At 38.0% G+C, this 17575-nt stretch overlaps 1 protein-coding gene across 2 annotated transcripts in view; it reads left to right on the forward strand.

Annotated features, from left to right (window-relative positions):
- LOC124802483 (sister chromatid cohesion protein PDS5 homolog B-B) overlaps nucleotides 1–17245 on the forward strand; it is a 176942-nt gene extending 159697 nt beyond the window's left edge. The window contains exons 21-23 of one of the 2 annotated variants that reach the window (XM_047263292.1): nucleotides 3904–3936; nucleotides 12777–12827; nucleotides 15267–17245. In XM_047263292.1, coding sequence (XP_047119248.1) covers nucleotides 3904–3936; nucleotides 12777–12827; nucleotides 15267–15344 — 162 coding nt within the window. In that variant the 3' untranslated portion in view covers nucleotides 15345–17245. The remainder of the gene's footprint in view (nucleotides 1–3903; nucleotides 3937–12776; nucleotides 12828–15266) is intronic. The other variant, XM_047263293.1, reaches the window with a different exon arrangement.
- The last annotated feature ends 330 nt before the right edge of the window (nucleotides 17246–17575 follow it).

Consider the following 17575-nt stretch of genomic DNA (forward strand, 5'->3'; position numbering starts at 1 on the left):
CATGCACAATAAGTAAAAGGTAAGCATAGAAAAATTTTGTGGACTAAGTTCTGGAAGTTTTTGTACAGACCTCGTATGTTGCATTGGATGTTGAACATTTTCAGAACAGTGTGGGATTCTGTAATGTCCCACCTAGTCCCCCTGCAAGCAAGCAACACTATTTCACCATATGATCTATATTAAACCACAAGAAAAAATGAAATATATAATACATTATCCATTAAAAACAGGAATAAGAAGTCAGATTTTCATGTGCAAAATTTCAGTTTTGAGAAGTAAAAGTTACTTTGCGTCCTCTTTTAAGACAAGTAGCTCATACTACCAGCATTTCACTAGTATGACTTCATTATAATTATCCCCTGCATCATTTTGTGAATAACTGTCATGGAATATTATTACTGTTCATCAATTGACAATGTCAAGACTTATGAGGTGAATATTTTATTTACTTGGATTTTCATTGCCTTTCTGCAAAAATGTTAGGTATATCTTGTTGCCATGTCACTTTGAAAACACAAGTATAGCCTCTCCCTGGGTAGCATTTATATGTCCAATGCATTTTTCTTTAACAAGTCCACTTTTACGTTATAATGTAAGAACTGATTTTAAGAGACACTTACATCATAATGAAACCTGTTTATTACAGTACATATTTAATGAGAAGTAAGTTGCAATCCCATAGGATAAAGAAAAAGAAGTATACAAGGAAACGTAATAACGAAAATTTAGGGCATAATGATATGAAGTGAAAATTCCTGGAGGTAGTTACCATTGGTGTCAGCAAAAACGCTGATAGTAGTACGGTAGAAGAGAAGTGACATATAAGAAAGAATGAAATAATTAAAGCAAACCAGATCTCATTGGTATGTCCAAAGCAGAAGTGTAGAAGCCATGGATAAACTGGGAAATAATGAAGCTCTTGGATGGAAGAATGATCTTCAAGAATCTGAAGAATGAGAGAGGAAGGAACAGTATAGGTCTCCTGGGAATGGAATGAGCAGGAAGTGCAAACAGGCTAAATCACAGTGGATCAGACACACATATTAAGATATTGACAAAGATAGTATTGCAGGAAAAATCTACGTAGCATATAGGAAGATTTAATGTAATGTCAGAGTAGTAAATTATGAAGGTGTTAACTTTTTATATGCAGATGGAGAATCTCTAGCAAATGCAAGGTAAAGAGTACACGGAGACAGGAGTACGCTGAAGACCTGTGTGGTGCAGTTGAATTGTCCCAAAGTGTGAAATAGGAGGAGAAGGAATCTTAGGTGGAAGAAATAGATGAGGTCAAAGTTTAACAGATCTCTAAATGGTCTGAGCTTAAAGAAGGCAGCAGGAGAAAATGATAAACCTTCTGAATTCTTGATACCTGTGGGAGATGGGGAAACTAGGTTATTTAAGTTGCTGTCGAAAATCTTTGAAATGTGACTTTTCATCAAATTTTCAGAAAAGCAATATCAGGTATATGCGGATAAATGTGAAAACTATCGGATGAGTTCTGACAGATAAACTGCTGTCCAGAATAATAAATGGAAAAATAGGAAGAAAAATTGAAGACATAATGGATGATCAATTTAGTTTCAGGAAGGGAAGTATATCAGAGAAGCACTCCTCACATTGTGGATTATAATGAAAATTAGTCGGGGGGAGGGGGGGGGGGGGGGAGAGAATCAGGATAATTTCCTAGCACCCTGGAAAAGGTTCTTGGAGAGGGACTTTGGCAATGTAAGGTGGAATAAGGTTGTCACAGTCCCTAGAAGACTGGGGCTAAAATACAGAGACAGACAAGTAACCACTGAAACTCGAAGTGGGAATAATAAGTCGTTGGTCAAGAAAGACAAGTTAGTGTTAGGAATGGTTGTTCGACTTGCTCCTCAAAAAAGCAGTGAAGCAAGCGAAAGAAAATTTCAGAAACAGCAATAAAAGTACAACAGGAACAGGTTACAATGCTAAGATTAACAGATAGTGTAGTCTGTCTAGCCAGAGGTAGGGAAAATGTAGAAGACTTGTTGAAATGAATGAAACTGCAAAGGTGGTGAAGAGTAGTAGGAAGAAAAATAATGACTTTTTTATGTCAACATTTTGAATCAGGCAGTAGGTGATATATTAAAAAATTCTCCCCTCCAGGAAGCAAGATTACACAGGATGGTGAAGTGCACAGTTTTAAATAGTCATAAATATTTAATGATTTTAATCTCATTCAATCCAGATCCCATTTTTTCCTTCCTCAGAGTGAAATGGGTACATGCTTGCAATAAATCATTCTTTGGGATTGCACTTGCAGCAAAATTATTACTAAGAGGCTTGTATTGTATTACCTCAATGGGTCCTAACTGTGTAATCTTTCTTTATGCTTAAAATCCTTTTAAACTGGGGAAAAGTAAGTGGTGAACCGAAACCTTGCGGCATGTTTCCTGGTCATTTGTTTTCAGTATGAATGCTTAATGCTTTTGTAATGCATTTGTGTTTGCTTTGCTTTATTGCCATTTTGTGAGAGAGTGGTGTGACGTGATAATTTTCAAAATTTACAAACCTCAGTATTGTAAATATTATGCAACCTTAAAGGTTTACATATGCTGATCATGCTGGTTTTTAATAATTTGCTGGAAACATCATATTCACTGGAAACATTACCTTTTCATTTGTAATCAAGAATAAGTAAATAAAAATGATAGTAAAGTTAAACTGCAAGTCACATTTACATGGCAGATCTTAGTTTTTGGCCCACAGTTCTTACATAGAGAAAACTAAATTCAAATTTTCCTACAATATTGTAGCTATATTTTTTATAATTATGCTAAGAAAAGTTCTTGTTGGAGTATAAATAATGGAAGAAATAAAAATAACAACTCGTCCACCGTAAAGTTGAGACATTGAGTCATCAACATGCACAAAACAAGACTTGAGAAAGTTATCATTTGGACAAATCGAACTGCAGAGCAGATAGAATATGCATACATCTGCGTTGCTACATTGTCCTGGCACTGCAGCTAAGTTGGGGTGAGGCACTATATCAGCTGGTGTGGATAAAGTGAAAAAGGAATTGGAGAACAGGAGGGAGGTCAGGGAACGATGGCTGGGAGGGAGAGCCAGCAAGCACATGGCATATGAATGTGTCACTGATGAGCTCATTCTGACCACAAGCAGTGGCAGGTGTGTGCAATGGATAATAGTGTGGAGAACTGGAATAATGTAGTCAGATGGGACAATATAGCCATGCTGGTTTATTTGTGTTTGTGTGTCTTCTATTAGCTCTGCAGGAGAATTCGTCTGAAAGAAAGGAACGTTTTCAGGTTTGTTTATGTGCTTGTCAGTGGCTCAGTTCCGCAACTGTACATGAGTTGTTACCTTTACTCCTCCCTTTATTTTGTATATTTTTGTGTCAGATGATCCATTTCTCTTTAACTTGTTCTGTCACAGAACACGGGAAAGCACCGTTAGCTGCAGATTGACATTAAACTTTTGAGACTGAGTGCTATGTGTTGTTCTGTAGAAGCTATCTTTGTGGTTTCAGCAGAGTGCACGTAATAAAATGCAGAGATATTCTCTGCTTTACCTGTGAAATGAAGACAGAGTTTCTTCAGCTTTGAGCAGTTTAACATGGCTGTCAGTAAAATTGTAATTCATCAGCCTATTTTATGATGAAGATGTTGTATCAAATACAACCTGCATTGTACTGTACATTGCTTGTGTTACTATGTTCAGTTCCATGTTTCCATTAATGTAAAGCTTCGTGTGCTCAAGTATTTTAAAATGTTTAATTCTGTTCCAATGTAACTGTATTCATCAGTATTCATGATACCTCTGTCAACGTTTTCTGTTGATGCTACTCCTTTAAAAACATTATAATTTTCTTTGCACATGACATATTTACTGATTTCAGTTTTTTCTTACACGCAGCTTGAAGCACCCATCGAATGCATTGATGCAGAGGTAATTTATTATGAGAGCTTCTTTATACTTACACAATAGAGGCCTAAAAATATGATTTCTGATATGTTTGTTTTATGAAATAAACAAATATTTTTCACATTCCTCTTAAAGGCTTTAAAATAAAATGACGTTCATGATCATTTTGTGTGAATATACTCTATATATAATTACAGTATTGTTAGTGTGGTACTGTAAGTGTTTTAACTAAGGAGTAAACTGCATTTAACAGAATTCATTAGTTAAAAGTAAAATCTTGCTTTTCAGTAAACCTTATTTTTATTTTGGGGTATCTTAACCCCCAGATTTTTTAAGTAACTAATGAAATTGTATCCTGAAAACTGAGATCATGTGTAAAACTTGCTTTTCCCATTTAGGTGTTACATGCATTCCCAGTTCTTTGTCAACATTATCAGTAAATTGTTTGTAGTTAAATATACCAAGCGAAGTGTGCACTGGTTCTGCATCCAACTGACCACTCTACAACTCACTCTTAAGTGTTTTTTGCAGAGGGTTTATAGAACCATTTTCAGACTATTTTTTTACTATTACTAAATTATGGGGGGAAAACGAATACACAATTTTTTTCTGTGCAAGCTCTGACATCTCTAATTTTAATATTATGGTAATTTCTCCCTATGTAGGTGAAAGTCTACACAAATGTTTTTGCATCTAGGGGAGAAAGTTGGTGCTGAGAATTTCGTTAACAGATCTCACCACAGTGAAAACACTTTTGTTTTAACGATTGCCATCCCACTTCACGTATCATATCTGTGACACACACTTCCTTATTGTGCAATAACACAAAATAAGGTGCCCTTCTGATGGTTCCAATTTAAGTTGTTCATAATTGTAATCACTAGGTATTTAGTTGGATTGACAACCTTTAAATTTGTGCGATATGCTTGTTTTATGAAGTAACGAAATCTTTTCTGCACACTGCAGTCACATTTGGGAGGACAGCAGTTTGAATCCCAGTCCAGCCATCCACATTTTAAGTTTTTTGTTTTTCCCTAAACCACTTATGGCAAATGCTGGGATGGTTCCTTTGGAAAAGACACGACCTGTTTCCTTCCCCGTCCTTCGCTAATCCGAGTTTGTGCCCCATCTGCAGATATGTTGTATTTAACAGGACATTAAACCATAATCTTTCTTCCTTCCTTTTGAAAGTGTTAGGAAATATTTTCAAACAGTTACTGACATGAACTACAGTGAAGATTTTGTTAATTTCTTATCTGCTGTCATATTTACTTACTTATTCATTTAATCCTGAAGATTTGCTTGACGCTCGGTGATTGCTTGATAAGTTATGATGGATACATTGTGTCAATTAAAATTAAAGTTAATTGTGAGACGATGATGATGATGATGATGACGATGACGATGACGATGACGATGATGATGATGATGATGATGATGATGATATTGTTTATGTTGTAGTTATTCAGTCTTGAAGAGTAGGTTGGGGCAGCTTGCCACAGTAGTCTATCCTATACAAGTCTCTTCACCTCTGTGTACCTACTGCAAAACACATCTGCTTGAACCCTGTTTACAGTGTTCAAGCCTTGGTCTCCCTCTACAGTTCCTACACCACACCCTTACATCAGTTACCAAATCAGCTATTCCTTGAGGTCTCAGGTCATGTTCGTCAACCTAGCTTTTATTTTAGTCAATTTGCACCATAGTTTTTATTTTCTCCGCAATTTGATTCTGTACCTTTTCATTAGTTATCTGATCCACCCATCTAATCTTAAATATTCTTCTGTATACGTTTCAAAAATTGCTATTTCCTTCTTACCTGTTCTGTTTGTCAACTTTCAGGCTACACACCAGTCAATACTATTAGAGGAAGTTTCTTAATATATTAATTTATATTTAATGTTAACATATTTCTCTTTTTCCGTAATGATTTTCTTGTTAATGCTGAGTGTACTGCAATTTCACGTAAAGCACTTTTCCGCAGTGTAATTACTGCAGAAGTTTAGTGCACATATTCTGCCACTACTGCAGTATCTTTTGCTTACTGCCATACAGAAATGAGGTTGGCATAATCTTTATTTTTCGAAATGCAGTGGCAAGGAGAGGAAATTTTACCTACTTACAGTCCACTGTGATGAGTATTTTTGTTGTGTTTCTTTTTTCATAGTCTTCATTAAGAATGTTTTCCATGGAGTAAGATAGTATATATAGTAATTTTCCCAGTGTTCATATTCAGTGCATTAATCTTCAGAAATTTGGTACACTTGTGTTCCTTTTTTGTTTGAGAAATTCATACTAATCTGCAAATAGCTTAACAATTCTATTAATTTCCTATAGTTGCCCATATCATGCAGCTGGACAGGAAAACTACATGAATTTTGGAAATGTGATTGTTTTTTAGTTGTTGTAATAAATTTATTTGGAACTGAATGAATATGAAAACAAAAATAGGAAACGAGACGTAAGCTGTTATGTTAACTTCACAATATATTTTTTTTTTTTTTTTGCTGTGATCCATAGAAAATTTTGTCTAGTTATGTATCATTCCTTCTGTTCAAGGACAATAATATTTGTTATTTAACTTAATGTGATTGTATAGATAAAAAATCTACTCACTAAGCAGCAGTAGGAAAATGCATACTTATAAAGGGATTTGTTTAAATTTGTAAGCTTTTTGAGCCATTGACTTCTTTTCTGGCAGAAGTGTTTAAGGAGAGGGAAGAGGACACGTGACGTTTCGGAAATGGGAAGAGTTAGGAAAAGTCGTCCAAACCCCAGGCCAGAGGAGACTTTCTGGACGGGATGAGAAGGAAAGACTTTGTGGGGGACTGCACTGCGCAAGACTTTCTTCTCACCCTGTCTGGTAAGTCTCCCCTGATCAGAGGTTCTGGGTGACTTTTCCAAACTTGTCCACTTCGTAAACCTCAAGAGTCCCTTACCTTTACCCTTCTTCCTTGCCCTTCAACCCTCCTGCCAGAATGAAGAAACACTGCCTCTGAAAGCTTGTAGATTTAAATAGCTTTATGGGCATGTGTTCCTCTGCTGCTGCTTGGTGAGTAGATCTTTTTCTTCTATCAAATTACATTTATATTTCAAAAATTGAGTCTTATGATTTAATTTTATTGTGTAAACTTTTTTTATCTGTGCTTGTTCTCAATCAAACAGAATTTTTGCAAATATGATAGCATTTATGCTGTATTCTGTGTGAAATGAGAAAGGTTGGGGACACAAAAGAGAGTAAGTAGAAAAGTAACAGCAATTTCCAATAAAGAGAGCAAAGAGTATGTAACATCAGAGACACTGTATTGCTGCTTACATTGCAAGTGAAGTCACAAGCAGTAAGAAGTATCTTCTAGAGAGACTGAAACAACACCTTTGACACTGAATACGCTGATATTTTCAAAAATGGTTTTAGCAGATGATCAAGCAAACATATGGTTAGAGTACATAGGACAAACATGCAGAAACTTCAAAACCAGATATTCAGAACGTCTCAAAGCTTTAAAAAGCAACAGCTCCCGTAGCACATTTGCTGACCACCTTATAACCCACAATCACCACCCAACTAAAATAGAAACAGACTCAAGAATACTAAAACCCAGCCACAGCCTATACAGCAAACTGACCATTGAGGAGAACTTCCACATACAGAAGGCAACAGCAGAAGGAAAACAGGTCATAAATGAATACACCACACTCTGCAAGGGCACACTATTTAACACATTAAAGGAACTTTACAAAAAAGACAACATAAACAGTTAAAGTCTACCCCCCCCCCCCCTCCACACACACACACACACACACACACACACACACACACACACACACACACACAGATATATATGGGGAAAATATATCTAAAAACAAAGATGATGTGACTTACCAAACGAAAGTGCTGGTAGGTCGATAGACACACAAACAAACACACAAAAGTCAAGCTTTCGCAACAAACGGTTGCTTCATCAGGAAAGAGGGAAGGAGAGGGAAATACGAAAGGATGTGGGTTTTAAGGGAGAGGGTAAGGAGTCATTCCAATCCCGGGAGCGGAAAGACTTACCTTAGGGGGAAAAAAGGACAGGTATACACTCGCGCGCACACACACACATATCCATCCGCACATACATAGACACAAGCAGACATGTCTACTGAATTTAAAAAAAAAAACTAAAAAAATTAAAAAACAAAAACAAAAACTATTCGATCTCCTGGTTTCCCACCTCCGGAAAAGCAACTCAGTCACCCTTCACAACCTTTCCAGAAAACCTCAACCTCCTCTCATTCACAAACCCAGTCTCTCCCATCTACTCAATCTCCCACTTCCAGCTCCACTCCCTCCAAAACCTCAAAATTCCAATCAACACAATCTGGAACCACAACACCCTAATTCAGTAGTTAACCTTTCCTCCAAACCTCTCTCCCAATTCGAAATCTCTGTCCTATCCAAAGGCCTCACCTTCAGCCCCACTCCCAGATTCAACCAAACAGCCCTCGTCAAAGATTTACTGTCCTACACTCGTACTCTCTGCTGGAAATATCACTTTGCCATGAAGAAAAATGATCCTAATCCTACTCCTAATTATCCAACTCCCCAAGACACTATCCAAATTGAACCCTGCCTGGAACAGTTCCGTCCTCCGTCACAGCGGGACCCACCTCCTCTTCCTCAAAATCACCCCCTCCAAACCTTCCAGGAATTTCTGACTTCCAGCCTTGCCTCTCAATCCTTCATAAAAAACCTTAATCCTACTCCCAACATCACCACTGCTGAAGCCCAAGCTATCCGTGATCTGAAGGCTGACCGTTCCATCGTCATTCTTCCAGCGGACAAGGGTTCCATGACAGTGGTACTTGATCGTCGGGAGTATGTGGCTGAGGGACTGCGTCAGCTTTCAGACAACACCACACGCAAAGTTTGCCAAGGTAATCCCATTCCTGATGTGCAGGCGGAGCTTCAAGGAATCCTCAGAACCTTAGGCCCCCTACAAAACCTTTCACCTGACTCCATCAACCTCCTCACCCCACCGACACACCCAATCATCCCGGCTGCCCTATTGTAGCTGGTTACCAAGCCCCCACAGAACGTATCTCTGCCTACGTAGATCAACACCTTCAACCCATTACATGCAGTCTCCCATCCTTCATCAAAGACACCAACCACTTTCTCAAACGCCTGGAATCCTTACCCAGTCTGTTACCCCCGGAAACCATCCTTGTAACCATTGATGCCACTTCCTTATACACAAATATTCCGCACGTCCAGGGCCTCGCTGCGATGGAGCACTTCCTTTCGCGCCGATCAGCTGCCACCCTACCTAAAACCTCTTTCCTCGTTACCTTAGCCAGCTTCATCCTGACCCACAACTTCTTCACTTTTGAAGGCCAGACATACCAACAATTAAAGGGAACAGCCATGGGTACCGGGATGGCACCCTCGTACGCCAACCTATTCATGGGTCGCTTAGAGGAAGCCTTCTTGGTTACCCAGGCCTGCCAACCCAAAGTTTGGCACAGATTAATTGATGACATCTTCATGATCTGGACTCACAGTGAAGAAGAACTTCAGAATTTCCTCTCCAACCTCAACTCCTTTGGTTCCATCAGATTCACCTGGTCCTACTGTAAATCCCATGCCACTTTCCTTGACGTTGACCTCCATCTGTCCAATGGCCAGCTTCACACGTCCGTCCACATCAAACCCACCAACAAGCAACAGTACCTCCATTATGACAGCTGCTTCCCTACAGCCTAGGTCGTCGTGGCAAACGAATCTGCTCCAGTCCGGAATCCCTGAACCATTACACCAACAACCTGAAAACAGCTTTCGCATCTTGCAACTACCCTCCCGACCTGGTACAGAAGCAAATAACCAGAGCCACTTCTTCATCCCTTCAAATCCAGAACCTCCCACAGAAGAACCCCAAAAGTGCCCCACTTGTGATAGGATACTTTCCGGGACTGGATCAGACTCTGAATGTGGCTCACCAGCAGGGATACGACTTCCTCAAATCCTGCCCTGAAATGAGATCCATCCTTCATGAAATCCTCCCCACTCCACCAAGAGTGTCTTTCCGCCGTCCACCTAACCTTCGTAACCTCTTAGTTCATCCCTATGAAATCCCCAAACCACCTTCCCTACCCTCTGGCTCCTACCCTTGTAACCGCCCCCGGTGTAAAACCTGTCCCATGCTCCCTCCCACCACCACCTACTCCAGTCCTGTAACTCGGAAGGTGTACACGATCAAAGGCAGAGCCACATGTGAAAGCACCCATGTGATTTACCAACTGACCTGCCTACACTGTGATGCTTTCTATGTGGGAATGACCAGCAATAAACTGTCTATTCGCATGAATGGACACAGGCAGACAGTGTTTGTTGGTAATGAGGATCACCCTGTGGCTAAACATGCCTTGGTGCACGGCCAGCACATCTTGGCACACTGCTACACCGTACGGGTTATCTGGATACTTCCCACTAACACCAACCTGTCAGAACTCCGGAGATGGGAACTTGCCCTTCAGTATATTCTCTCTTCTCGTTACCCACCAGGCCTCAATCTCCGCTAATTTCAATTTGCTGCCGCTCATACCTCACCTGTCTTTCAACAACATCTTTGCCTCTGTACTTCCGCCTTGACTGACATCTCTGCCCAAACTCTTTGCCTTTACAAATGTCTGCTTGTGTCTGTGTCTGTGCAGATGGATATGTGTGTGTGTGCGAGTGTATACCTGTCCTTTTTTTCCATTAAGGTAAGTCTTTCCGCTCCCGGGATTGGAATGACTCCTTACCCTCTCCCTTAAAACCCACATCCTTTCGTCTTTCCCTCTCCTTCTTTCTTTCCTGACGAAGCAACCGTTGGTTGCCCCAACAACCACAATTACACTGTGTTTTGGTGAAGTACAAATTGCTTTTACAACCTTATTTGTGAAAATACGTGTTATATTTATGTGTGCATCATGACACCTCACCATGATGCTGAGAATAAAAGGGCTTGCTACATGAAAACATAAGTAAAAATGAATTTAGGTGCGAAATATCATGACAAACTGAATTAAGTTTAGATGATAGGTTAACTCCCAACAAGATTTCTCATCAACATCGGTTGGTTGCAGATGACAAGTTACCTGTAATAAATAATACACAAGTGGCCCTGAAAAATCATGCACACCAAGTGTAAAGGTATTAACAAAAAGAAACGAATTATTGTTTGAACTAAATATCCACATAATTTTGTAAGCATTTAGTAAAAATCTTCACATTACAGATTAAATAAAACGGAAACCCACTGATGATGGCACAGTGGTGCTGAAACATGTTCGGGAACTTGGAAAAAAACGGTGTTTTGCATAACTGGCAGACCTTACATCCTACAATTTTATTTGCAAACACGGTAAACACTAGGAGCTACAAATCCAAATGATGAATGTGGATAGAGTGCATTTGACTTACACGAAACTTGTGTTGGCCGTTTCAATAGTGAGCATTCTCTGTTTATTACATCAAAGACTGAGGAGATAGATGGTAAAGGGTCTGTGACCCCCAGTGTTTTCCAAACTTGATAGAAATTCTATACAGTAGAACACACAATTATTAAGAATTGCAATCTTCAAGATGCAGTGCTAGACATAAAAATTGCTATAGTCCCACTTTACATCAGTTGAAAATCCTCGGTGGAAAATAAACAATGCTTTGAGGAAAGACATGTTTTACCATGCAAAGTAAGCCTCAGGCAATAGAGACCTACTGCTTGGGTGCTGGATCTTCTGTTCTTAATCAATTGTGATTTTGTTATCTTTACCAGTTTTTGAATCAAATCAAATCTCATTAGAGTAAATGACGTGACCATTTCACCATCACATTGCTGTCCTTGCATCATTAATAACTGTTCTGTAGTACCAAGCTATAACAGAGAAAATTGTAACTTGGTGTATGCTTAATCAGCTTCAGATCAACTGATGTAGCGGTTTACACCTGCCGATTATGGTAAAACATCAGGAGTGCTCATCCTGTCCCCTTGTTTTTTTGTGGGTGTGCCAGCTAGTCCTCCCCCTCTTTTTTATTGTATTTTTTTCATGTCACCTGATGAAGCAGTATCAGAGCAGTGATTGTTAATTGTTGCTTTATAGTGAACCATATTTTATTTGTGCCTTCTGTCACCCAGCTTTGTGCACAAATGATTATCATCATCCTTCATTTTCAGTAAAACATTGGGCCATTTTTTTATGTGTGAGGTCATCCTACTTACTCCATTTCTTCACTTGTGAGAGGTTTCTGTTTACTTCAATCAAGACTTTTGTCTTGCTTAACAACACACAGGCTCAGTTGTGCATTTGTGATGTTAGCAACATTTCAGCAGCTCAAAAACACAAATGCCTTTGCTGATAGATTGCTCAGTGTAGCATGTTGTAAGGAGTTTTGTTTTTTACCTTGTGCCATCTCTCCGCATTTGTCATTTCTGAAATATTATGATTATTTTACTTGTTTAATAAAAAAAAGAAAAATTCCTCAAATTTTCTGATACATTTGCAATCACACATCGATGTATTTGATGAAAATATGGAAGTTCACGAAGTCCAAGCCGCCCACACTATTTCAGCACTTTCGTTCGAAGCAGGCTTATTATTGATAAAGTTTGTTACTGTACGAAGAAGGGGCAATTGCTATGTCAGGTAATAAGATTTGGTTCCCTCTCACAATGTGTGGTTTGACAAGGAACAGGGAAAACAATTGTAGATGCATAATTTTTTGATCCAGGAATGTTACAACATTACACATTTTTCCTTATTGCTTACAAAAATCTAACACTTTATACTTTATTTTGCTCAGTTTTTTCCTGTTTATACATAAAAAAATTCTTATTTTCTAGCCTTCTGAGGCATCGGAAACGAAGATACAGTTACCAGGAATTGAAGAAGAGGTATGTAGAAAATTAAATGTAACCTAAGGAAATAAGTTTGTTCGGAATTGTCAAATGATTTAGTTAACTGCTGATGAAACATTAGGGCCCATTTATCACTTTTTTCCTAAAATTTGCTGATTATTGAAGTTTTTTAAAGCTGTTTTATGCACTGGAAGTAGTATCAGTTCTTAGAAAGAAGTTTCTTGTGTGTGTAGCAGTACTTCTCAAAAATGTACTTGTATACACTTATGCAGAGACTTCCTGAAAATTATTTTTGTCCAGTTTGACATTCAACGACTTCTCATTTGGTGTTTGCACCCACTGAAGAGTAATTTCTCACCACTTGTTATTGTACAGGGTGTCCCAAAAAGAATGACCCAATTTTAACTTGTAATAATATTAAGACAAATGCCACTAGGTAACTAAAACAGCAGATGTAATCTGCATGCTCTAGAGTTTCAGAAAAAATCCACTAGATGTCACTGTGAGTACTGATCTGGAGCGTGCAGCCAGTCTTGCGCATTATGGCATCTGCGCAAGAGAAGGCATATTGTGTTATTGAATTTAGTCGTACTCCATCAGTGATTGCATTTCAGTGGGTGTTTCATATTTGATTTTGTGCTAAACCACCACCACCAAAGAACATTTGACGGTGGTATAAACAGTATGAAGAAATGCCTCTGTAAAGGCAAAAGTCCTGGCCGGCCATGCATTCCTGAACAAACAGTGGAACAAATCCGACGATCATTTGAGCGGAGCCCCCGCAAGTCTATGTGTTGTGCTAGCCGAGAACTTGTGTTGCCGCACATGACAGTGTGGCATGTTTTATGGCGTCATTTAGCCCTCAAACCATACCGATTACAACTGTACAGGCTCTTCAAGATACTGACAAAGTGGAGTGAGTGGACTTCAGCAATGCTACTCTAGAGGACACAGTTGATATTCAGCAATGAGGCAACTTCCCGTATTAGCGGTAAGGTTCACATTCATAATGTGCGTATATATGGGCTCGAAAATCCTCATGAAACAATTGAACACAAACGTGATTCGCCAAAAGTGAATGTTTTTTGTGCTGTTTCACAAAGCAAGGTTTATGGACCTTACTTTTTTGAGGAAGAAAGCGTAACAGGACAATCATATCTTGCAATGCTACGGAACTGGTTATTCCCACAACTTGACTCTGACAATTTCATCTATCAGCAAGGTTGAGCACCACCGCACTGGCACAACAACATGCGCAGTTTCCTTAATGCCAACGTGCCTCATTGTTGGATAGGGCGTACAGTACTGTGAGACCAGGCTTTACACTCTTGGCCTCCTAGGTCCCCTTACTTAACACCATGTGATTTCTTCCCTTACCTCGTGACATTGATGAACTAAAAACTAGAATATCAGCTGCTGTAGCTTCAGTGACAGAAGACACCTTACGCTCAGTTTGGGATGAATTCGGCTATCGGCTAGATGTCGTCCGTGCAGCTAATGAGGACATATTGAACATTTATGATGGATTTTTATAAACTTCTGTCTTTTCTGAGTAATTTAGTATGCAATTTGTTGGTATTGAGCCCTTCTTCCCAATAAATAACTTGGACACCCTGTATATTCCACAAATTAATTGAATGTAATTCTTTAGCTTCATTTGTTTGGATTGTCACTGAAGTCTGATAATGAAACTGCTTCCTTCCATGTGCCTCAGACTGTCATCTTTAGAATTTTGATCTGAGCTGTACCCTGAAATGATAAATATGTCAGATATTGCGTAAATCCATTCCACAGTGATATTTGCAGGATGATAGTAATTAAAGTGCAGATACTCACAGAGTTCCAGAGTGGACTGTATTATTGTATGTCAGCAAAACTGGGTAGATATTCAAATGTGTTAATGTGGAACCAATTAATGCTAGAAAAAACAATAGTTCCAGTGTGGTCACCGGGTGCAAACCTGGTGATGTGAATGCAAAAATTATGTGTAAATATGTTTCCATATGTAATGGACAAGGAACGGTAGGTTGTCATGAAAGGTCAAACATGTGAGAAAAGCATAATGTTGATTTTTATCATTAATTGTAGTTACAAAATTTGTTCAATATGAGCATCAGAGACATTGATGAGATGCCATGCAGTGTCGGGTTTGCACCTGGTGCCCAAAACTGGAACTAATATTTTTCCAGCATAAATTGGTTCCACATTAACATATTTACCAAGTTTTGCTGCCAGATATGATAATTACACCCCACAGTAGACCTCTGCAAGTTGCTGCACTTTAATTATAACCACCCAGTATATGAGTCACCATCACATTCTTAACATTATATTGCATTTATCTTAGCATGATTCTTCTAAGCTCTTATACAATGTTCTTTGAATACATACATGGAGTACATGTAAGATGTTACCTCCAATCCTCATCTGTCCCTGGTAAGCTATGTTACAACACAATTTCTGATTGTTTTTCAGTCTGAAGGTGAATGTGGTGAACCACCAGCCAAGAGGACAATGCTTGACCTAACACCTAAAGTGGAACAGCCAGTGTGAAACTACTTCAGCATTTATTATTGTGTGAATTCGTATGCATCACTGCTTCCACCATGTTTATGGATATTGTACTGTGATGGAAGTGGTGTCACTGCCAGACGTGTTGAAGTTAATAGAAATTGTGTGTTTTTATGAAGAGTGCAAGTGAAACTGTGAACCTTAGTGAGGACATTCACTAACAAAGTTGACACTGTCATTCAGTGAAGGTGCAACTTGCAATGCAATTGCATTCTGTGTGTTCATATATTCCAAGACTTGGCATGTGTGCTTAACACGTATGTCATCTGGCAAATATTTTCCGCAGTATTCATTACAGTGTTGTTTCTTTTTTGTATGGAAACTGTGTTTGACTTTAAAGAATGCATGGCACATGAATTATTTTGAATGTAGGTGGTTGTGCTGCGGAAGCATTGTACAGGACAGTTTGAATGGGTAAGCCGTACATTTCGTGATAGTGCATAGTTTTCATGCACTCCTTGATATTTTTCCACTTAATAAATAGTCTGAAAATGTGAACACTTCCTGGGAAATACAAGGGACATCTGGTGAAATTCATAACACTGAGTCAGATATTTTCTAGCACATAAGAACATTTCTCATTTTTCTTAGTTTCATTTTTGATAACTTACTGAAAGTAAGTGGTGTCAAAAGAACTATTTATTTACCTATTTTTTTATCTAATTGTTAGAAATGTAAGACCTTACTTTTAAGGTGCATTGCAGTTAGTGTTGAGATTAGATTTGTTGAGTTACTTGTTTTAAAATATGCTGAACCAAAGATAGTGATGAGTGGAAGAACACAATTGCAGTATAAAAACAATGTAATAATTTTGGCAGAAATAATTTTAATGTTAAATGAGTAAGTCCAGTTCCTGGCAGTCTGTAGGGTGATGGGGGTGTGTTACACATGGTTTCTTCCTATGTTGTAATGTATGACAACTTTCAGTGACCTGTAAAACAGTGTCAGGATATTATGTTCAAATTTTCCCTTTATTCAGTTTTTGGAATAATTATTTTTCATTACATTCATTATTTTCATGGGTATATAAACGTGGAATATGAAAGGATGTATATATCGTGCCTGCCTAGTGTTTCTGAAGTGCTCATCATACGTGATTGTTTTGCTTAATCTATATTTACGACAAAACATTGGATTCCACTAATGAGAGAAGACTTCCAGTGTTATAAATTTTTATAATTTTTTGCACTCTCAACCATAAATTTCATAAAATTTTGTTAACTGTGCTTGTTTGTTATGTTGCTCATTCAACATCACTAAGTGAAAAAAAAAAAAAAAAATCAATTGGGCTGGGGAGACAGAAACGTGCTTCGTGATGGTTGGCATTAAAAAATGCATATTAATTGTAAAGTTTCAAATTCAGTGATGTAAAGATGTATAGGGGATTTAAACTTTTTGATTTCTGTCTATATTTTTGTACATTTTACTGCTGTAATTTTCATTATTGTTTGTATTGATATTTTATTTCATTCATCCCATTTTATGAAGTGGTAAATACAATGTGTCACAGGTAGAGACATAAGTGCATGTGTAGAAGGCATTAAGAGATGTGCCACCTAATTACAGGTACCATGGACAGATATGGTTGGTCTGTATGGTAAATTTTCAGCTTTGTTTCATAAAGGAAACAAGTTGGCTTGTCACTGTCTTTGCAGAAAAAAAGGAAAAAACTGGTTAATATGTTAAATGTTAAACTTAAGTTTAACAGATTATTGAAAATCCACTGATTTAAGTCTATAGAAAGTTTATTTTAAAGTTATTATTTTACAGTGGTAGAATAACATTAAAATCAACATTATTTACATCATGGTTTAGATGTAGGGATTTTCATTTCTTTTCATTACAATGAACACCAATAAACATTACATGAGTCAATGACTGGATGAAGTAATTTTCCTTTCTTTTACTAACTTACTTTCCTGGTAATGAAGGCGTCTATAGAACGATATCTACATGAGAAATAGTTATTATTAGAGTAGACATATATTTTGTTCCATAGATCCATTGTGAGGAGACCTTCAAGGATGTAGAAGATTGCACGAAACAAGAATACACAAAGTATATTAACACAGAAAAGGAGATATTCTGACGTACCTTCTAGGGATCCAAGTGAAATGGTCCTCACGGATCTGGAAAAGTAAAATATCTTAAAGGTGCATTCATTTAAAAGGTAATAACAGACTTTTCACAAAACGTGTAAATTTACAATACAC

The sequence above is a fragment of the Schistocerca piceifrons genome, chromosome 6, assembly GCF_021461385.2.
Source record: "Schistocerca piceifrons isolate TAMUIC-IGC-003096 chromosome 6, iqSchPice1.1, whole genome shotgun sequence".
Taxonomy (NCBI): domain Eukaryota; kingdom Metazoa; phylum Arthropoda; class Insecta; order Orthoptera; family Acrididae; genus Schistocerca; species Schistocerca piceifrons.